General features: G+C 41.0%; 1 protein-coding gene across 1 annotated transcript; it reads right to left on the bottom strand.

Annotated features, from left to right (window-relative positions):
• Nucleotides 1-1,751: 1,751 nt before the first annotated feature.
• Nucleotides 1,752-23,460, bottom strand: cndp1 (carnosine dipeptidase 1). The gene is made up of 12 exons (XM_085472917.1): nucleotides 22,872-23,460; nucleotides 22,475-22,585; nucleotides 19,760-19,903; nucleotides 19,002-19,164; nucleotides 11,240-11,328; nucleotides 10,495-10,692; nucleotides 10,329-10,413; nucleotides 7,887-8,047; nucleotides 7,361-7,525; nucleotides 7,126-7,267; nucleotides 5,446-5,593; nucleotides 1,752-4,826 (listed from the first exon to the last, which is right to left on the bottom strand). The coding sequence occupies exons 2-12, from the start codon at nucleotides 22,583-22,585 to the stop codon at nucleotides 4,748-4,750; spliced, it is 1,485 nt and encodes a 494-aa protein (XP_085329043.1). The 5' UTR covers nucleotides 22,872-23,460; the 3' UTR covers nucleotides 1,752-4,747.
• Nucleotides 23,461-23,614: the final 154 nt, after the last annotated feature.

Genomic DNA, 23,614 nt, shown 5'->3' with positions numbered 1-23,614 from the left:
GTGTTACTGTTCACTGGGATTGGGAACCACTGGACAGTATAAGGCAAGGGTGGGCAATTCCAGGCCCTGCAGGTTTTAGATCTCACCTTGGGTCAACACACCTGAATCACATGATTAGTTTGTTACCAGGCCTCTGGAGAACTTCAGGACATGTTGAGGACCTAATTTAGCCATTTAAATCAGCTGTGTTGGGTCAAGGACACATCTAAAGCCTGCAGGGACACCGGCCCTCGAGGCCTGGAGTTGCCCACCCCTGGTATAAGGGAAAGAAAGAAAGCGAGTGGCCTTCTTTAAGTTTCTTGAAAACATTTCACCTCTCTGTCTGCTTCTTCAGTTCTAAAACCTTTGATTTTAAAGCCCTCCATGGCCTAGCCCCATCTTATCTCTCTGAACTGCTACAGCCTTATATGCCCACCTGCTCTCTGATCAGCTGATCAGCTGTTCCTGAATGTACCCAGGACTGAGTGTAAACTTAGAGGAGATCATGCTTTTGCTGTAGCAGCTCCAAAACTGTGGAATGATCTGCCTGTAGAGATTAGAAAGGCTCTTCTCTGCCTGTTTTTAAATCGCTTCTGAAAACGCATCTCTTCACCTTGGCCTTGGCGCCTTGTGAGATGTTGGTTTTAGTTAATTATTATTTCAACTGTTTAAGTTGATTCCATGCTGTTTTATCTTGTTTTTTAATAAAGGGCTGTTTTAATTTGATATATTATGTGTTTTATTTTTTGCTGTTTTGTTTTATTCTATTGTTCTTAACTTATTTACTGTACAGCCCTTTGGTCCTGTGCTGGGTATTTTATAGCACTTTATAAAAGTTGGATTTGATTGGATTGGATCAGAAACCCAGTGTTGGTGAGTCCCAGGTATTTAATCCCTAGTAGGAGTTGTCCCTTAAGAGGGTCATTGACCCACTATTCACCATGTGCCTCACCACATGCACCAAGGTGTGAAAAAGGGTGTGGGTCATTATCAGCAGAGGCTTTGTGTGAAGAAATTGTGAGACCTTACCTCACCCTATCATATGACCCATTCAGATCACCTGACACAAGATGTGAATGGAAAGGCACCTCAATCCTGATAGCTGGTGTTATTTGTGTCACCTGTGGTTTAATGCTCTGGTGGGCCAGATATGCTGTATATGCACTAGAGATTTAAGACACAAATCCATGTGTCTAATTAATAAAGCCAATCTATTTGACTGGATATTATTGAGTCTATTTTACAGTGAACTACTGACATTAATTTTTTTTAAATTCTAAAACTATAAAGAAAAAAATAGCATAACTGTTTCTTGTGCTAGGAGAAGAACAAACACATTTTAAATGTTACATTTAAGATATAGTCTTAGTCATTAAGCAAATCTGCCGCGATCTTAGTGAACAACGCCAACTGTCAGATGCATGAAGAATTTGCATTTATCTCAACGGGACTCATGGGGAACTTCAGACAATGCCTGGACTGTCAGTCTGCACATCGACTGCTTGGAGCAGAGCATGTGTCTTTGCAGCCACTCTCAATCTAGACCAGGTGCGGGGGAACTCCAGGCCTCAAGGGCCGGTGTCCTGCAGGTTTTAGATGTGTCCTTGATCCAACACAGTTTATTTACAGTTTTTCTCAGTTCCTTTGGTGCTTTTCTCAGATCAGAAAATTCTCAAAACCATTAGTGCAACCTCCACAACATTTATTCATTTGTACACATCATAGTTGCAATTTCTCCTTCCTCTGAACAAGAAAATTCTCAAAACCATTAGTGCAACCTCCACAACATTTATTCATTTGTACACATCATAGTTGCAATTTCTCCTTCCTCTGAACAAATTGCAAATGCTCTTGTACATGTATTAGTTGCTTTCATACAATTCTCTGCCGTTTTATAACATTATCATTTTCTTATGTCATGTCAGTCAAAATGAACTCTACTTTCGGATGCTGAATAGTCGTTCCCAATAAAACTAATAGACTTCATTTCATTGCTGGAGTCATTACATACAAAATTGTTGACTTAGTTATCAAATTCTGCCCAGAAAATTTTATACCTTTTGTTATTATTTTTCCTGGAAATGTCTCCTAAATAGAACAATTTCTCTCAGGTGAACTTCAGCTTTCACTGATGAGGAGGTGTGGAAAGTATTAGTTGTAACCAATGACAAGCCACTCATGGATCAATCATGGATCAATCCCATGAACCCTCAACTGGCAAGCATATATGAACCGAGCAGGACATAGGCTGTATCCCAATTCAGGGTCTACAGCCTTAAAGTACGCAGCCTTAACGATCCTCAAGGGCCGCATACTCAAAGACCGCTAAGGCCGGAAGTGCGAGGCTTGTGAAATGGGACGGTCTAGCCTCCGTTGCGCTGCCCAGGTTGCCCAGCAACCATGATACTAACAGCTGGAAACGTGTCATACAGCTTTGTTTGACAGAAATGAAGGAGAAAATCTTTTGTTCATTTGTTTGTTTGTTTCTACATGAGCTTTGATCATTCTCTGTAAGATTAAGCTCAGCTATTGAACGGCGTATATTTTAAAGTAAAGGCTTTAAAACCAAGTTAGTAAAAACGTCACTAATGTCACATAACTTTGCCAACATGTGGCCAAAAGTAACGTTTTAATGTTCTTCGTCATTAAACATTTGCACATAAATAAGTGACATGATATTTAGTACTTACTTAAAGTTTACTCTTCGGGCGCCCCTCATCCGCCGTTTTTTTTCGGCAAAATTATCCACACCCGCCGCCGCGCTATGCATTCTGGGATATGTTGGGCCACGAAGTCTACACCGCCACAGCCTTAAAATTCAGGGAAATGAAGGACACATTTCAGGGCCGCATTTCGAGCAGCCTTTGAATTGGGACAGCCTTCGGCGCGCTGCTGTGACGTAATCGGCCTTGAAATGCGTACTTTAAGGCTGCAGACCCTGAATTGGGATACAGCCATAGTGTGTACCATTTCTACAATTCTGTGACACAGAAATGGAAGGTCAGCATCGTGGAAGAGGGTTGAGGATGCGGGGGGGACAAAACAGGGGAAGAGGGAAAAGATGCCAAATACAGGCAGATTCCTAATTAAATTAGGGCAACACTTGTTGATCATGTTGTCAATCACGGCCTGGATGAGGCTGGTCGGAGGGTGTTGGAAGAACCACTGTGAATTTAATCATTTAAACATTTCGTAGGGAGAACAGGTATGTATAGTATTGGACAGTAATCCAACATCTCGTAATATCTCATGTTTAGTGTACATTATTGTAATTTTACTGTAATCTGCACCACAACGGATTGAAAGACAACCTCGCAGAGGTAGAAGAGGGCCCTTTTTTACCCCGCAGCAAGATGAAGCCATTTGTGCAATGGTGATTGCAAACAATGCAATAAAGTTGAAAGAAATTCAAAGCGCTGTAATTAATATACTTTGATGATGCGGGTTTCAATCTGGCCAAAGGCAGAAGGCGTGGAAGAAATCGCATTGGACAGAGAGCAACCACTGATGTCCCAAGCCGGTGCGGAGGGAATGTTACAATGTGTGCAGCCATCTCAGACAATGGCATTCTCCCATATTCCCCTTCTTGGCCCATACAATACACAACATCTCCTGACTTTTTTAGACACTCTTTACAGGGACATAGTCCCTGAGAATGAGAGGGGTGGAGGCCAACTCAACAAGTATGTTGTTGTGTGGGATAATGTCAGTTTTCACTACTCACATCTGGTCAGACAGTGGTTTGCAGCACATGACAGAATGCTGGTTCAATATCTCCCTCCCTACTCCCCATTTCTTAATCCGATAGAGGAGTTTTTCTCTGCCTGGAGGTGGAAGTTTTATGACTGGCATTCACATGTGCAAATGGCCCTGCTAGCAGCCATGGATGCAGCATGTGACAACATCACAGCAGAGTCATGGAGAGGGTGGAGCATTTTCTTGAGCATTTTCAGGTAGTGTCAACAAGTTCTGACCTTCTTTTGCATTGGAATACACTGAGAGAATACTGTACACTGTCATAATGAAAACATGACAAGCCATTTGACTATCTTGTTCATAAAGATGGTGTCACGACTTCTCATTTTGATGACACTGGCAGTTTCATTGACATGAATACTTGCTTTTGAGGAATGGATTATCGATTTTGAGCAAGTGACCTGCTTTTGCAGGTTATCCACTAGGTTTTGCAGTTTGCACCAATTGTTTTGAGAAATACACTAAGTGCTGTGCAAATGTTACTAGTGATGTGAGAAACGCACCAAAGCGACTGTAAATGGCGTAATTACCTCCTCAACATGTTTTGGAGATCTCCAGAGGCCTGGTAATGAACTAATCATTTGATTAAGGAATGACATACTATAAGAGTGAATTTTTCAGGAGTGAATAAATGACTAATGGCTAAAGAAACAGTATTTGTATATGTCTCTCGTATTATTAACATTCATAAAATAACATTTTGTATTTCTCATAAAATAAATGACGTATTCGTAATATTGCATTGTCCAGCTTTTACTACATGACACACATACAAACACACTCACAGTGCTGCCCAAGTTTATGTGAACATAAACACTGGCAAAAGAGATGGAAACAGCCAAAAAACCATGAGATAATGCAAAAATAGATAGACTTGAGGTGCAGATCAGTAAATGCGCCACAAGTTTCAAAACCTTATGAAATAAAGATAAAGGCACAGTAAAAATATCAAAACACACTTTTCTATAGCTGGAACGTTTTTGAAGAGGTCATGTGATCATACCATAAAACATCACACACTAGTCCTCTTAATCTGGGACACTTCATTGAGGTATGCGATGAATAACTTGGTTCCTTCAATATAATTGTACCTAGGAGAGAGAGAAAAACTATGGTTGGCAGAGTTAAAGGTCCTGTTTTTTTGGGTTGCAAATTTCCAAGTTTCCTTAACATAAATACAATAAATTCACATACACTATTATTTGCAGCAGTAGATGGCTACATTACACCTTCTTAGAAGTCCCCAAAGCATTGTTCCACTTTTCTGCTGCCAGCAGCTTGTAAGACTTACAAAGCCCTCTGGAAACAGACCAGTATGTCTTTATATCTGCTGCTTAAGTCTCACAGCATCCACCTTATAATCGGAGAAGTCTGCTTTTAACCATCTTTTCTGATTTCTCCAGAATTTGCCCATTTACCCTTGTTGTCTTATGCTGGATTCCAACAAATCTGCCCCTAAAATTTGTCTACTTGGGTCTGCTTAATGTTTCAGTGTTAAAATAATTTCCTGTGTCCAGGTCCTGTATGGTGTCTCTATGGTAGTTAAATAATTTTTCAGTTGTGGATGGTTCTAACAGACTGCAAAGCTTTCTCCCTCAAGCTTTTCTTTTAAATATTGTGTTGAACACTCAGAAAGACTCAGTACAAGCTAATTTCTTTAAACATTCCTGTGAAATGAATAAAACTGCAGGAGTGTACAGACAGTCTAACCTGCTCATTTTCTCATTCTGAGAGTGCAGACCATCATCAAAGCCTCCGATGGGCATCATGATGATACTTTTTCCCGTCACATCTTGGAAGGTCCTGGCAATTGGGATGGTTCCACCCTCACGGATTAGATCAGGGTCCATGTTGAAAACTAAAGGTAGAGCAAAGACAGAATATTTTCTGCTAGTAAAGTGGACATGAACATTAAGTGGGAACTATTCTGGCATGTTTGAATGACTAATTGTGAAAATTGAAAGACTAACTTGTTTTCTTTACATTGTCTCACATTTTTTTTATATTCCTATAATACTAAACAATTAAGGACAGGTGAAAACATACACTGTTTCTTTGGTAACCTTTCAAAACTCCTGCAGGATATAAATGCAACAAAGCACACTACAAAGGAATGAAGCTATAATAATAATAAAAGGATACAAAAGTTAAAAGTTAGCCAATATCTTAAGGCTGTGTCAAAACCACTGAAAATGCATTTCTTGTGTTTCTACTAAACTAAGAGCTCCAGGTTTTGTATTTTACTGGTGTAAAATACTGGTGGCCTTATAGTGCTACCCCTCAGCCCATGGTATCAATTTCTAAATCCTAAGTCACCTAGGTCCTACGTTGTTGCATTCGCAAGATTTTCGAAAACATGACCTCTGACCTTGGCCTTGAGATCAAGGTCACTGGGATTTGATCTCATCGAAGATTTTTAGTACATACACCTATATCATGTCAGTTTCTAACTCCTGTCGCCTAGTTCTCTGTCATACAACAGACGCTACAATACTTTGTGTATATACTAATGCTGTCAGTGTTAGTCTCGTTAAAATGACGTTAAGGTCATAACTGCATTAATGCGGCATATGTCCGTCGGCGACTTAACGCGGCTCGCCCCGTGCGAGGGGCTGCACAGCGCTAACGGATTAACAGGCTAACTGCGCTAACACGTTGACGCCGTGCAGCCCTTGCACGGGGCGATCCGCGTTAACTCATTAACGGAGATTTGCCGTGTTAACGCAGTTATGGCGTTAACATCATTTTAACGAGATTTACGCTGACAGCACTAGTTTATACAATAACTATAACCACCAAGAATCATTTTCAAATATGATGAAAAAGCAGATGACTGCTCCTCCCTGAGACTGGTTCTGGAAGTTTCATCCTATTAAAAAGAGTTCTTCATTCCCACTGTTCCAACCCACTTCTTTGATGTCATCAGTTTTCGTTAATACTCTAGAGTCTTTGCCTTGAGGATACTGTTATGTAAGGGAAACTGAAGACTGCCATCCAAAACACCAATGTGATCATAATCATAACTAAGAAATCGTTGTTATTATTACTACTAATTCCACTAGGTTTAGGATGTACTCCTGTCAAAACAGAGTGGCCTTATGCCAACAAAAGTCATTTATAACTGCTGTGGGACAGGGAAAATCAGTATCAACACAATGTCCCAATTCTTTATCGTTTCATTAAAGTCTATTCAAATGACCGAAAAATGAAAAAAATTGCCTAGTAATGTTAACATATGAAAATGAAGATTATTTGGGTAAAAACTGTCAGTAATTGTCTGGCTTGTAAGAGCCAGTTTTGGTGAAATTTTATTTGCAGTTTATCAAACCCGAGACCCGACATTCTGATAGCAACATCACCGGTGATTAAAGTAAGGTGAACGGTCAATACCTCTCTTAATAGCAACCTTTCCAGCCTCGTAGAGTGGATGGTGAGTGTCAGCCAGCCAAGGTTTGGCTCCTATCACCATTGTGACTTTGAGCTTGTTGGGACTCTTTCTTTTGGCAAACACAGAGTGAAGGTAGTCTGTTACCTGAAGAAGAGCACATCAAGAAAACAGCAGAAGCAGTTTACAAAAAGTAAATGCAACAGAACAGAGCACGTACATACTTTTCATGTATTTTACCTGTTTCTTGACCATAGCAGGGTCCATGTCAGGAACTTGCCTAATTGAAAACTTAGCAGTAACCTTAGCAGGGATGACAGTCTTAGTCCCAGGGTCTGAAAAGGCCCCCTCAATACCGTGGATGGAGACTGTGGGGTAGCGCCACATGTGAGCCAACAAGTCCACCTTTGGGAGAGGGATATAATTCTTTATTTTCACTAATAATTTTACTTATATATTGTTAATGAAAACAACACTCATTTTAAGGAGCTTTATCCTGTAAAGATCTCACGAGATTGTAAGCGTTGATCTCCTATGACCAAGCACTTTCATGGAGAGAAGCAAATAGATGAACTATTTTTTCAGGATCATCCTAGTTCTGGTAATGTTTTACGTAAGAAATAAAGCCATATGAGAGACTTGTTTAAACAGTAGTTAAAAAGGTTCTTCACAGTAGCATTGGAAGCAAGGGTAATGACAATCTAAATTCTGGATTGTACTCACCTGCTCTTAATGATCTTCTGACACCAAGGATGCCTTACATTACCTTATTGCTGTACATGAGTTGGTTGACACCAATCTTATTCTTGTAGTTGTCCATGTCAAACTGGATATCCTGGTACATTTTCCATTCTTCATCAGAGAGGGGAGCTACAGCCTCTCTGATCCCAGGAATCAGGATCTTGCCACTGGGGCTGATCAGTGTGTCTAATGAAGTAATAATAGGATGATGCTATTGTTAATGGAACTAAACTTAGATTTTCCAAAGATAAGACTGGACTGGTTTATTGCAAATACTTATTTGATGCTTTGCTCAAGGACTTCAGTAGGGAAGATTCTTTCAACGCTGTAAGGACTAAAAAAAATCTCTATTATGATTACTGATTACTGTATATGACATTTGAAAATGTAACAAAATTCTCCCACTCCCAAATCAGCGAACACTTTTAACATTTTTCAACCAAATCTTAGATTTTATTTATATTTATATTACATTTATCTTTGACACTGACTTAGGCCTCACAGGGTTAAACACGTACTGATGAGACCCGATCCTCCTGATGCTTGAGTCCCACTGATTATTGCGCATGCCTCTTATGCCTGATCCAAGAGAATGTAGCTTACTGAATGTTTTTATTAAATTTAATGTCAGCTAGAGTTGTCAACAAGGAAGTCTTGCATTGTTGAAAACACACAGGACAAAGATGATAAATATATTGTTAGATGTGACTGGACACCAGCACTGCTTATTGTCACCTGACTTTTGTCAGTTTGACAAAACATGAATTTGCTTGTGAATGTGCTAAATACGATCTAATGAACAAAATTAATGAGTGCATGATAACTGAAATGAAATAAGAGCATTTTCTTACTATTAAAATCCCCATCTTCTTCAATTTAAAATAGCCAACTTAGAGCCAGAGGTTAAAAAATGCATGTTTGTAATTACTAAAGTAAACTTAAACTTCAAACTTCATTGAGATTTAAAGTTGCAGCAGCCCTATGACAGGCCTTGGCTGCAGTAGGCAACCAAGGCCTGTCATAGGGCTACAAAGATTTATCAAACTGTAAATAAAAAACTCTCGTTGCAATTCTTTTGCTCTGATGCTCAAGGACTGAAGTGGGCGCCTGCTCAACGCACTGAGCTAAAACGGCACCCTAAGAAGACAATCTTTCTGGAAATGTGGTCTCATTTCACATTTCTGGCTGGAATAGTGGGATTCCTTATCATAGTGAGTTCAAAATGTTTGAAAGCACCAAGGGTTAACCTTATCACCACTGGGTTCATATAAACCCTGCTGAACAAAATCAATGAAACAGCGACTTGTCAGCAACAGACAGAACGCTTGATTGGCAATCTCTGTTTATCTGAAGGTAGGAAAAAGATTTCTTGTTGCAGAGAGCTCCTCCAGTTTCCATTTGTAGTTATTGCTTCCAGGGAACTGGAAATGCAATGTTGAGAGTACTGGGTATATTTTCTGATAACAATTTAGCTTCTACAATTTCTTTAAGTCTATGTATTGATGCATGCTCAATCATTTAGGTAGGTAAATCCTAAAAAAATGGCTGATTCTGTTAATTTTCAGTGAGGGAAACTTTTTGTCACTCATCCAACTGACTTCTGCAGCTGACTGCAGGTTTCCCCAACCATATAACAGTACATTTGCATGATAACTGAAACTAGTCCACTCAATGAACAATGGGCTGTTAGATCAGTTCCTCGATTATTTAATTTAAGTCTAATTTAATAGAACAGGGCGCTTGGGCGGGGGTGGGGGTGGGGGGGGGTGGGGGGGGGGATAACTGGTATTCTGCTGATGAGCCAAGAGTACTTTTAAAACAACAGTTTCCTTTACAGTAAGTATATACCCTTACTGGCCACTTCATTAGGTAAATCTTGCTAGTTGGACCCACTTTTGCCTCCAGTTTTGCTTTAATTCTTCATGAATTTCCTGAGATTTTGGGCTGTATTGACATGATGGCATTTCACAGTGTTGTGAATCTTCCACATCCCAAAAAGGTGCTCTATTGGATTGTGATTTAGTGAATTTGGAGGCCATTTGAGTAAAATTCAGTTATTATAATGTCCATGACACCAGTATGAGATGATGTGAGCTTATGACATGGTGCATTATGCAGAAGAGTACAGAAAATCGGCATTTAAACTATGCTCCACTGGTACTAAGGGCAGTATCTACTGAAATACTGTAATGCTGATAACAGGCAGGATTAAGAATCATTTAATGTTGTTAATGCCAAATTCAGACACTTCCATCAATGTCACAGAAGAAATTAAGATTCATCAGAACTGGCAACATTTTTCCAATTTTCTTTGGTTGAAGAGTGGCACCCAGTTCTGCTGCTGTAACCCATCTGCTTCAAGGTCTGATGTGTTGGACATTCAGAGAAGTTCTTCATACATTTGACTGAATTATGCGGTTTATGAACAAAGGCTGCTTGCTTACGCGCATTCAAATATGAGACTCACCGAGAATTCCAATGAGGTCGGTCATTGGTTCAATCACAGTCCCTCCATAAACACCAGAATGCAAGTCCTGCTTCGGTCCTTCTACCTGCAAACATGGCAGCACAAATCAAAGACTGGAGGGTGACTCTTTGAATAAAGGATGGATGGATGCTTCTTAATACACCACCTCAGCAAAGAAGTAGCAGTTGCCTCTGGTGCCATAGGTGAGGGCGGGGCGTCTGCTGAGCCAGCCACAGTCTGATATGATGATGTAATCCACTTCTGAGAAGAAGGTGTCTCGCTGGGCCATGATCATGGCATCCAGGCCGTTAGAGCCCGTCTCCTCCATGCCCTCTATGACAAACTTCACATTCACTGGCAGATCCTGGTGAATGGGGGGAACAGCTCCATGATGTTTGGTAGGAAGCAAACAAACAGGCTTTCTGGGCAGAAAATTATTGTTTCCATAAAAACCTAAATTGTCTTTTTGACATTGTGAGTGATTAGCTTTGTTTGAATCAGTCTTCTCAGCGTCCACACCAACGCATTTCTCCTTCTACAGTGCACTCAGCATGTGGCTGAGGCCTTCTGATGTGTGCATATTGCGCCATATTTTTTAACATGACAACAAAGCAGCATGGATGGAACAGACTGCTCTAGTGACTCCACACAACTAGCACTGACATGGAAAGTTAGTCTGCCTTAGACTTGGCTCTGCTGTCTCACTAGCCTGAGGGTACGCACTTTGTTCCCCATATATCTGCTGAGTACTTCACTCAACTTAAAAAAGTCTGCTACAGCAATAGAAGTTATCTCTTGAATCTAGCCTGCCGAAGGCATCTCTCTCTGTTCCCACTCTTTGCATTTTAAATGTTTCCATTCAGCTGGGACATGAAAGCCTATCTAACAATATGGTGAACTCAGTCTCTTACCATACTGAGAGCCTGGTAAGCCTCTACAGCATGGATCCAGGCTAAAACTGGGGCCTTGTTGTCTGATGCTCCTCGTCCATACAGATTGCCTAAAAGTATAAAAATTACAATATCACTGTATTTATTAATGATGTACATAAAACTTTTGCATTCTATTTTTCATCCTATTTTGTAAATGTATCTACATGCATCCATGAAGCCTCATATGAAAAAAGTATCACCTTCCAATTCGTTTTGACTCTTTACATAAAACGCCAAAAGTTGATTCTGTTCATCTGGACATTGCATTTTCAGTGGGAGAAGAGTTTCGTAAGCCATCCAAGTGACTTCTTCAGTCTCAGCTCAAGGTTTCACCAAGAAACTCAACTGCTCATTGTTCACCAGGGTTGCTAGTTTCGGCCATTGTGCAAAAGTACTGTATATAAGGTTGGAGAAAGCTGCAGTCAGTTAAGACTGAAGAAGTCACTTAGATGAGTGACAAAACGTTTTTCCCACTGAAAACGCTACATCTAGATGAACAGTCCCAAAGGTGCCCTACGGGTTGATATACTCTACATAGCTTGGTTGTGATGAGTAGTTATTACCCTCCCGACTCACCTCACCAATCTGAGTCATGGTCTGAGTAACCCTCATCACTCAAGCCACTCATATGTGGACTATACTCAGACCAAGTTCTTTGCACTACTTCAACTTTGCACTCCAATGTGTGTCTTTTCTCTTGTTTTGTGTATATTCCTCTAGTTTGTATATATTTCTCTTAACTGCATATATTTATCCTGTTTGTTATTTATTCCTGCTGTCTTACTATTTGTATGTTATCCCTACACAGTTGGCATGGAGCACCCATAATTTCCTTGTACATGCTTCTCTTATGCTTTTTTGGCTGTACCATTTCATCACATGAGAATATTCTAGCTGTTTAGTGTGTAGAAAGTTGGAAATAGCTTTCTATTAAAATCTGGTATCAGAAATAGACTGGGAAAAAGTTTTTTGGTATGATCAGTGATGGGAATATCGGCATTACTTTTTTTTTTTTTCCGCCTGTCCCGTTTGGCTCTTTTGCCATCAGAATTGTTGTCTAAAGGCAAAGAAAGATGCCCAACGGATTTACTTTACCAAATTGACCATCCCAGCCTTGCCGTAATGGTCCATTTGATTCACCTTTTATTGTTTATTTTATTTTCACTTACTGAATACGGGACAGACTTGACTGGGGGAAAGAAGGGGAGAAAGAAAGAGGGAAAGAGAAACAGCTGAGAAGAGGGACGGGGGAGAAGGGCAAAAAACAAAAACCAACAGAACGGGCAGAAAAAAAGAAAAAAAAATACATATATCGATCACCTGGGTCACCTGCTGAGAAAGAAAAAAGAAAACAAGCAGAAGAGAACAAGAGTAATAGAATAAACAACATCACAATGATATATGGGAATATGACAGTAAATACTAAATATTAAACATTATTGTGCAGCACATAAGATCGACAGAACACAGTGTGCTTTGAGGTAGGAGCCAAAAAGGGTGTAGTTTGTGGGTGTGATCACCCGTGTGTACACCTGTGAGCATGGACATGCTTGTTTTTTTTAAAAGGTTCCTTCATGTAATGATCTGCTAGAGGGTGTGGGGGGGGGGGGGGGGGGGGGGCACAGCCCCGTCCTCCAGGGCATGAAGCAGGTTCTCCAGGAGATCAAAACTCCAGACATCCAGAGGCCCTCAGAACACAAGAGACCAAGGAAGACCAACAGAGGGGCAGCCGCGCCACTGTCCCAGAAAGAGCTGAGGAGAGTCCCAGATGAGGGTTCACTCAGCAGCCACGGAGCAGAAGCCAGGGGGAGTTGCAGTGACGCGCCCGTGAGCTCCGCCGGCAGCCAGCCGTGCCTGAGTGACCGAGCCCCAGGCCGAGAGGCCGGGGGCACCCCACCTCCGAAGTGGCCCGAGCGAGCCCCAGGCTCCAGGCCCCGATAAGCGGCTGCCAAGGAGTGAGCCGGTGTGTACCTGGACGCCCATCCCCGGACACAAAGAACCACCAACGCACCGACACCTGAGGGAGTCCGCCACTGGCAGGGGAAGTTCCCACCCTCATGCTCTCATATGCACTTACTCCACACTCAACCAACGTGGAGACAGACATAAAGAGACGCTGTACACACGATCACACTCCCCAAGTGTACTCTACGAACCGGGTCTAGGTACCCTTGCCCCTGGAGGGGGAACTGCACCCAGACCCAGGTGGTGTTACCCTTTTCCCTGCGGTGGGGGGAGGCAGACCGCCCCGACTCCACAGCAGCAGGGAGGCCCCACACTCCAGACCGCAGTCGGATGGCCAACTCTTCCTCCTAGCCCCCCCGCTCCAGCAGGCCGCAGAGAATGGGGGTGAGAGAAGACTCCAAACCTCCCTCCACCCGCTCATTGTAGTGTTGATGCATGTGTGTTCTAAGGTGCATTTAAAACCCAGGAGGGCATGGAGCTACCTGCCAGAGAGCAGCAGGTAAGCGCATGGTCCCTCCTGCTAGCCCTCAATGTCTACGTGTATTTAAAATTGAGAGGTGGGCAACGACGCCAGGGGTGAGGTGTACACCCTGATGGTAATTTGGATTCCGTGTATCGTGCCCACCCCCAAGATCCTATATGTATGTGTAATGAGAGTGTGAGTAATGTGAATGTCTAAGTTGTGGGATAAAATTGAGGCAGAGGCAGCCAGAAGGGGACGGGGGGGGGGGGGGGGTAGCCTCCTCTGCACCCTGGTGACATACCCCTACTCCAAGGTCCTGCATGTGTGGGTGGTTGTGGTGGAGCGGGAAGGGGGAGGCAGCTGGAGATGGGGAGGGAAGGGAGGGGCAAGTGACCCCTCCCTGGGGCCAGCTCCCCCGCTGACCCCAGTAGTAATATCGGCATTACTAACGGCGTTACTTTTTTCAGTGATGAGCAGTGTGAGAGCAGCTGATAAAGGATTCAGAAAGTTTATTCATGCGGGCCCATATGACAGAGAATATACATGTTCTTTTTGTTTTCATATTATAATTTATATTTAATTGTGTTGTAGTTTGCAGTCTTTTGTGTTGTTTCACTTTAAATTTGTAAAAGGAAAAAGCTGAAAATTTAAATAGTTAAAAGTTGAAATGTGAATAGTTGATTTTTGTATTATATGATTTATTTATTACATTTTATGTGGAGTGAATAAATAAAAGTATATTTACGGTGGCCCCTACAGACAAAGCACATACAAACTTAAAATCACGTACGAACTCTGAAGCACGTACAAACCCTGAAGCACGTACAAACTCCAAAACACGTAAAAACTCCAAAACACATAAAAACACGTACAGACTCCGAAGCACGTACAAACTCCAAAACACGTAAAAACTCAAAGCACATAAAAACTCAAAACACGTACAAAAGACAACAGAAGTGCTCCAGGATGCTGGGCGCAGTGTTGAGCTTTTGTTACGTAGTGGCTACACAAGCCAGCAAGTACCAATGACCGGATTTGGTGTGTGGTAATAACAGGTAAATGAACTTTTTTTTATTTTTTATTATTTGACTATATATGAATGCTTGTGTATAAATACACAAACAATACACATATGCTTTCATGCTTTCAATTGTGTAATTTAAGTGATCTAGGTAGCTCTGTTTTGGAAGTTCAGTTCATGCTAGAAATGTGTTTTGGAGTTTGTACGTGTTTTGTCTCTAGGGGCCACCGCATATATTTATATATAAACATATATAAATAAAACCACTTTTTTTTTACATTAGTAATTCCTTTTGTGCATAATTTTATATTATTGTTAATAATAAATTAAAGCAACAAAACAACCTGAAGAGCCGGTTCAGAGCCGAAAGAACCGGCTCTTTTTAGTGAGCCGAACCGCAAGAGCCGGTTCTCTAAAAAGAGCTGGAAATCCCATCACTAATGACCTGCAGTCTATCTGGGTCAGATATAAACCAAGTTTAGGTGGAGTTTATTTTTGTTATACTGACTTTTTCGTACTGGGTACTAGCTAGCATGATGGAGTTTCTATACAGGTGGGTGGGTGCTATGATGTTACTGATGTTGAACTTTATTTTGTTCATACGGTTAATTATTACCAACAATCCCGTAAAAAACGAAATTGTCTCGTGTTCAGAGAAAATATTATGCGCTTCGTATTGAGGTGAAAAGGAACACAGTTTGTCCCATACTTCAGCCACAATGAAAAAGACACAAAGCTGGAGATATTCTGTTTCTTTACCCTGCAGCTGCCTCTTCTTCTCTCATTCTCTCCCCCTCCCTCTCCTGTTTCTACTTCAATCGTGAAACTGATCAATGATTAGCTGATCGGCTTTTCTGTCGCAAGTCCCGTCTCTCTTGTTTGTGTATCGCCCACTTTGCGCCATAAAGAAGAAACCAGTGGAGGTCGCGTTAAACAACAGCGGCACGTTTAAGCTTGATCAGCTGTTGTTAGAATTTATTTAATATTAATTTCTAGTATCAGCTGATGTTTGCTGGAGCCACAGCTGTAAAGCTGCTGGTCATGATGTCGGTTTGGTTATCTGGTGAGAGGGAAACATGAAGATGAAACCAGGAGAGGTCCTTACTGAATCATCAGAGCTGAACAGGTGATGGATGACATGAATGAGTTGAAGGGAAGTTATGAACTGTTTCTGAGAGATAAATAACACCAGGATCCTTTTTTACGCTCACAGCTGGTAACTGTGCTGGGGTGGGTCTAGCAAAGTTTTGCCAGCGGGGCCACGTTGGACATTAACAGGAAGAGGGGGGCACAAAGAAATACTTTTCTTTCTTATTCTCATTTAAAATATCTAGCTTTTAATAAATAATTATCTGAATCTTACAACAAACGATTGATAAATTGATACATACAGTGAGGCAAAAAAGTATTTAGTCAGCCACCGATTGTGCAAGTTCCCCCACCTAAAATGATGACAGAGTAATTTGCACCAGAGGTACACTTCAACTGTGAGAGACAGAATGTGAAAAAAAAATCCATGAATCCACATGGTAGGATTTGTAAAGAATTTATTCGTAAATTAGGGTGGAAAATAAGTATTTGGTCAATAACAAAAATACAACTCAATACTTTGTAACATAACATTTGTTGGCAATAACAGAGGTCAAACGGTTACTATAGGTCTTTACCAGGTTTGCACACACAGTAGCTGGTATTTTGGCCCATTCCTCCATGCAGATCTTCTCGAGAGCAGTGATGTTTTGGGGCTGTCGCCGAGCAACACGGACTTTCAACTCCCGCCACAGATTTTCTATGGGGTTGAGGTCTGGAGACTGGCTAGGCCACTCCAGGACTTTCAAATGCTTCTTACGGAGCCACTCCTTTGTTGCCCGGGCGGTGTGTTTTGGATCATTGCCATGTTGGAAGACCCAGCCTCGTTTCATCTTCAAAGTTCTCACTGATGGAAGGAGGTTTTGGCTCAAAATCTCACGATACATGGCCCCATTCATTCTGTCCTTAACACGGATCAGTCGTCCTGTCCCCTTGGCAGAAAAACAGCCCCATAGCATGATGTTTCCACCCCCATGCTTCACAGTAGGTATGGTGTTCTTGGGATGCAACTCAGTATTCTTCTTCCTCCAAACACGACGAGTTGAGTTTATACCAAAAAGTTCTACTTTGGTTTCATCTGACCACATGACATTCTCCCAATCCTCTGCTGTATCATCCATGTGCTCTCTGGCAAACTTCAGACGGGCCTGGACATGCACTGGCTTCAGCAGCGGAACACGTCTGGCACTGCGGGATTTGATTCCCTGCCGTTGTAGTGTGTTACTGATGGTGACCTTTGTTACTTTGGTCCCAGCTCTCTGCAGGTCATTCACCAGGTCCCCCCATGTGGTTCTGGGATCTTTGCTCACCGTTCTCTTGATCATTTTGACCCCACGGGATGAGATCTTGCGTGGAGCCCCAGATCGAGGGAGATTATCAGTGGTCTTGTATGTCTTCCATTTTCTGATGATTGCTCCCACAGTTGATTTTTTCACACCAAGCTGCTTGCCTATTGTAGATTCACTCTTCCCAGTCTGGTGCAGGTCTACAATACTTTTCCTGGTGTCCTTCGAAAGCTCTTTGGTCTTGGCCATGGCGGAGTTTGGAGTCTGACTGTTTGAGGCTGTGGACAGGTGTCTTTTATACAGATGATGAGTTCAAACAGGTGGCATTCATACAGGTAACGAGTGGGGGACAGAAAAGCTTCTTACAGAAGACGTTACAGGTCTGTGAGAGCCAGAGGTTTTCCTTGTTTGAGGTGACCAAATACTTATTTTCCACCCTAATTTACGAATAAATTCTTTACAAATCCTACCATGTGAATTCATGGATTTTTTTTTCACATTCTGTCTCTCACAGCTGAAGTGTACCTCTGGTGCAAATTACTGACCTCTGTCATCATTTTAAGTGGGGGAACTTGCACAATCAGTGGCTGACTAAATACTTTTTTGCCCCACTGTATATACCATCAAGACAGTGTACATCACTGTCACAACAGCATTTGTTTTCATTCAAAGGCTTCATGATTTTTTCTATAATCAAAATGCCCGGGCCGCTGTAAGCAGCTGCGCGCGCTCCCGCGGACGGCAATCATGATCACTTTCTGGCACAACACCTGGAGTTAATGGGGATGTCACTACCTGATCCGTACTGGAAACCTGATCGGTACCACGCATGTGCGAAAGGTGTCTACTTCCGGTCATGATAAACAATATATACGCCGTGTGTTTTTTTCTGAATAGTTTCGTCACGTTTATCATCAGTACAGTGGAAATACATTTCACATAAATAATTTAGTGCTGAAACGAGAATTAAAATGTTTAAAAATGACATTTTGTTTATCTTTGTAAAACAAATGTGTTTATTGTGGATGTGATATTGTCAATGGATTTAAGCAGCATTTTGTTCATGCTTTGTCAAAGTTGTGTTGAGAGATTAATACAGTCTCTAGCTCAGGAAACTGTGGCCATGTACTGTAAATTGGACTGAAGCATATGGACATTTCTTTGCAGTTAGTGTGGTGATACCTGAAGCTCTTGTGAAGAATAAACCTTCCTGTTATGAAACCGACATCAGCTCCCTTTTTCTATTCTTTATCACAGCACCACACATTGTTGAACAGGAAACCAGTTGCCCCTCTGGTCATCATCTTAGGAAGGCAACAAGTCCAGCATTTGTACTTCACCAAAGGTTTACTGTCACGGTTCTGGGCCAGTTTGACCCAGTATTTTGAGTTGTTATGTTTTGGTGTGTTTTTGCATAATGGATTGTTTTCTTATTCTCTTGTAGTGATGATGATGATGATTATTAGAGTTCCATGTTTCTGTTTATTCGTGTTTAAGGATTTGTTGTCTCATGTATTGTTTGAGTTCCATGTGTTATATTCTGTCTGCCTCTCAGTCTGTGTCCTTGTTTAGTGGTTTCTTGTTTCCTGTTTTATTGTGAAGGTCTGTGACTCAGGTGAATGTGTTCAGTTTTACTGTGTATGCCCTTAGTGTCGCGTCGTACCCTCAGATTATGCCTGTGTGTTTTTGGTCTTTGCATTCCGTGTTCACTTCATGTTTTGTTTTCATGCCAGCAATAAAGCTGAGGTTTTGAGTTGCATTCTGTTTTCGAGTGCTGCATTTGGATCCTCATATCCACCTGCCCGCACACAGAGCCCTGACATTTACCCAGACATGTTCCTCTTTTTTAGAATCAAATGAAATTTGTGAGTTTGGATAGCATTCCTTTGTATTTTTAATTAGCTTAAAGGCTCTTACCATTGATCTCAGTCAGGTTGTATGGATCTGTTGCCCAGCCGTCTTCCAGTTTTGCTGGCTGGACATCCACGTGGCCGTAGATGCACACTGTGTGTTTGCTGGAGTCATTACCAAACTGAGCCGTCACCACTTTAGGCAACTCTAATGTCTGGCCATCAGGAAGCTGCACATACAGTCGAGATCAGCACACAATTTCTTTTCCATCAATCTATCAATCCTTCTGATTTTAAAGTGTGTTCAAAACGCTTGCAATAGTATTCAGCTGGTCTATGTCTCTCTCACATATCAATGCAATTTCTTTTATAGTCTTGCACTGTGTGTAAGACTATAAAAGGGATACTCCTCCAGGAGGCCAGAAGATCTGCTTTTCTGGAGGCATTATAGTACAGTAACAGTTCACACTGGGTGGCACCTAATTAATGGTTAATGGTGAAAAGCTAGGCCCTCTAGTATGGCCTCTTTCTCGCTCTCTCTCTCTCTCTCTCACACACACACACACACACACACACACACACAGTGTGTTTAATGAGTGTGGAAAGCGGCTTTGTTGTGGCCCAGTCAGTAATAAGAAGGCAAAGCTAGTCCTGAGCCCTCTCCTGCTTTTTTTGAAGTTTGCCAATGAGCTGACCTCTGTGAGAAATCCACCACATTTACCAGCCAATTACACTGACAATTAGATACAAAGCTCCAATATCAACAAGCACTTCTAAAGAGCAGGGAGGGGTAATATTGCAAAGATAGGTGGTTCTTTCACTGACTTCTTGTTCTCCGATATCCACCAGCTGTACAGTCCCCCCCATCAACTGGAGTTTCTGAGCCACAGTCTCCATCATACGGTGCAGCTCTGGTCTCTTTTGGACATTGCTGGAGTCGCTTTCGATTGCAACCCAGTCCCTCAGCATCTGAAACACACAACCAAGATCCAAAACATTGTCACTGGACTTGATCTAATCCACCTGCCACTGAGTTTTATGTTATTTAATACTCCTGCCCTCAACTAGTGTCCAGTTCGCAAAATGTGCACTTGATTCTAAAGACATATTTTATTTGCAACACTGACATTCAGAAATAGTCAGTTGCTATATTGCCACTTTTTGACTTTGGCCACCAACACTCATTCATAAGACATTACATATTACATTTCCCCCTGTGGAAAATCACTGCGTTCAATATGTAAAAAAACACACAAAAAGTGTGAAATACTGTTGATGATTTATTCAAGTCTCCTGCAATGTCTTGGAATAAGCTGAATGTGAGAGTTGGCTAATTTCTTCTTCAAACTTGCTTTGTGCCTCAGCGGATGTATTCGTGGATACTAATGGATAGTAAAATTTTTAAAAGTTGTGACTATTCATGATATTTGGAGATTACCTAGGGCTGCTCGATTATGGCAAAAATGATAATCACGATTTTCACTGATATTGAGATCTCGATTATTTGACGATATTTATTTAACAATAACAATGTATTGAATAATGACTTTAAAGATTGTCAAAAAATAATATAAAATAGTGTGCAAATACTGATAACAGTGCAAATGTTTGCAATATAAAAAATAAATGAAAGTTTACACACTATGTCTACTTGATCCACGTCTGACTCCGCGAACCCATAATGTTTCCACACCACTGAAGTTTTTTTTACCTCTCTTTTCAACCAACGGCAGTCACTCTCCTCTCCAAATAACTTCTGCTTAGCTTTCCGAGCTTCCCTCGGGTCCTCTTAATCAGCGGTCCCCAATCCCCGGGCCTCGGACCGGTACGTGAGTCGTTTGGTACCGGGCCGCGAGAGTTGAGGCTCAGGTGTGAAATGTATAGTTTTCAGGGTTTTTATCGGTTTTCAGCGTTATTTTGTTATCGTTTTTATCGTTTACTCGGTTTTCCTTGGTCTTTTCACGTGTGTTATGAATAAATTTTCTTTTTTTCGGTACCAGTACAAGTTTTATTTTGTTGTTGTATTCAGCTCAGTCATTTTTAATGATCGTTGAAAGCCCAGATCGTAATCGAGATTAAAATTCGATTAATTGAGCAGCCCTAACTCTACCCCATTTTTTTTCTAACTCCTGAGCCTTTATTTGATGTTTTTGTTTTAAATTTTGTCAAAATTTTGACAAAAATACATTTTAATGTCTCTTTAGTTGGAATAACTGCTTTCATATTCAAGTAGTCAGAGTATTATTATTTTTCTCAACAACAGCTGATATTGTACAGGTAAAAGTTGTGGTTGTTACTTCAGAGTCAACACCTCACCTTACTGTCTTTCCGTGTTGATGCCGAGTAAAGAAAGTGATCCAGAATCATTACAGTGTACTTTTGACCTCAGCCCCGACAATCTTCAAGGAGTCACACTTATATCACATGCAGATTCTTTTGTAGTTTGTGATTATATACAGCACGCTTAGCCTTACTTTTATTTCTTATTTGGTGTCTTATTCTAATGGCCTATCTATTGGTATTAAATTATATTCTTTCTTCTTGTCTAATAATGGTCTAGAGTGAAATATGGAACTATAAGTATGCTCTATTGAGATCAATGGGAGAATTTTGTAACAACATAGATTGCTTTCCACGATTGTTATTATTAGTTACGCTAATTATTACATTTGATTGGAGACTGTGTACATGCAGTTTGTAAGTCCTAGTCTCCACAGAAATTAAGTTAGTTGAAATAATCCATGTAGCTGCCAAATATGCAGCTACATGCATTATATATATATATATATATATATATATATATATATATATATATATATATACATACACACACATACACTAGAGGGTCAGTTCAGCCGATTGGTGGTGTTTTTGTTGTTGTTGTTGTTTTAAATAAAAATAATTACATTTTGGTTTGAAGATAATATTGATACATTTATGCATTTGCATGAACTGGGGATGGAGGCCATTTTTGGCCAAGGTCTTTAAGGTTGTCAAACTGTATGACACACTGACAGACAGAAGCCACACTGCAAGACCAACAAATGGACTGTGACAGGCACACACATACACCATTCTCCTCATAAAAACACTTAGCTGATCTAACTGAATCCCTCTCTGAGCTTACCGCTGCTAGCGGAATGAGTGTGATTGTTTTACACTTGAGTTTGCTGAGTATCTCGGCAAGCTGATTGTTATACAGTACTTTTATTTTTTACTGATTATTGCAGTATATAGGCTGCAATAATCATTTAATTTCAGTCTGTGTATTTTTGTAGATACCATACGAAATGACAATAAACCTTGACGACTTGACAGAATAATTTAATAAAACCAAAACTCATATATTTTGAATCTGTGTAGGGTTTAGGATTAGGGCTGGCACTAGGGTCATTATTGATGATGATTGAGATTTTGTTTGACTCACAAGCTCAGATATTAAAGTAAATTGTCTAAACCCAATACACCTAACGGCATAGATTACAACAGTTCTAGCATTCAGAGTTCAGTGCTGCTAGAGTAAGGAGCAGATATTTGTACCTCCACATATTCGTCCTGGTGGCTGTCAACATACTGCGCTAGCTCCGTGTACTGGAAAGCATGGGCAGCAGAAATGAGCAGCAGGATGGAAGGCAGGACTTGAGGGTTCATCTGTTACAAGAGTCAGAAACAAAATCAGCAAAACCACACACACAAAAAGATTATTACTTTATTACACTAGATGTGTGTACTCCGAAAGCTCCCACAGCCAAAACACAACAGATTAAAACTTTCCTATTTTAAATTTTTGTCACATTTTTGTTAATCTCCCCATCAGTTTAGAATATAAGCTGAATGGGAGGACTGTATCCTGAAATCATGCATGTTTTAATTTAGTTTGATATAAAATTCACCTACAAGCATTCTGAAAGTTACTGTCCGCTAACTTGTGTCTTACCTTTTCTCTGCTGGAAATGTGTAAGATAGTTTCCTCAGGCTCGCAGACTGTGGTCCTGTGCTGTTGACTTGATTTTTATACAGAGCCCCAGGGTCAAGCAGTGAAACATTTCTTGACATAAAGCCAGGACAGCTGACAAAGTGATTTTTTTTTTCTGCTGAAAAGTGCAGGAATTAAACTCTGATCTATTGATTTGACTCCAAGTATGTGTACCTGTGGGCGAAGAGTGGACCTTAGGAATGCAGGGTCAGCGGGAACAAAGGAGCATGTGAAAGTCCAGTTGTTTGTGTTTTGGAATCTCCAAGCAAACCCAGCTGTGAGGACAAAAGCAGAGCTCAGCAAAGCTTTTGTTGTTCCATATTAGCCTGGTGTCCCACTGTGGTTAACTTAATGTCAGCCATTTCTACCTGACATTATTAACCTAAGCTGGGATTGTCTGAACATATTTAATCCCGTCACCACCTCCTGTTCATTGGATAAATTGTCCTCGCTCACAACATCCTGTTTCTCTTTGTGTGCCTCAGTGTGAGACAGGAAAAGAGACTCAGGAGTTGTTACACTGAAATAAAAATGTACGGGGGGGTGTTTAAGAAAGCCAAAGACAGCTGCCAACTTCTTAGTTCTTACTTTGTTTACTTATATTCATTAATGCTCTTATGGTCTTTCTTATTTTCCACAATGAGCTGATACAGTCATGTCAAAAAGAAGTTTTTTTTAATGTAGCCCTAAACTAAGCAGACTCC

The sequence above is a fragment of the Copadichromis virginalis genome, linkage group LG11 (assembly GCF_057382275.1).
Source record: "Copadichromis virginalis isolate Kocher_CV1m ecotype Utaka linkage group LG11, C_Virginalis_male_GT1.1, whole genome shotgun sequence".
Classification (NCBI taxonomy): Eukaryota; Metazoa; Chordata; class Actinopteri; order Cichliformes; family Cichlidae; genus Copadichromis; species Copadichromis virginalis.
Note: the sequence above shows the minus strand (reverse complement) of the source record. Positions and strands in the feature narration are given on the sequence as shown.

Bases quoted from the DNA above. Each gene is read 5' to 3' on its own strand.
- cndp1 (XM_085472917.1), bottom strand. From the start codon at position 22,585: ATGAACCCTCAAGTCCTGCCTTCCATCCTGCTGCTCATTTCTGCTGCC. The intron at 19,904-22,474 runs GTACAAATATCT...TGTGTGTTTCAG, and splicing joins ACCAGGACGAATATGTGGAG to ATGCTGAGGGACTGGGTTGC. The intron at 8,048-10,328 runs GTGAGTCTCATA...TTACTTCATTAG, and splicing joins CGACCTCATTGGAATTCTCG to ACACACTGATCAGCCCCAGT.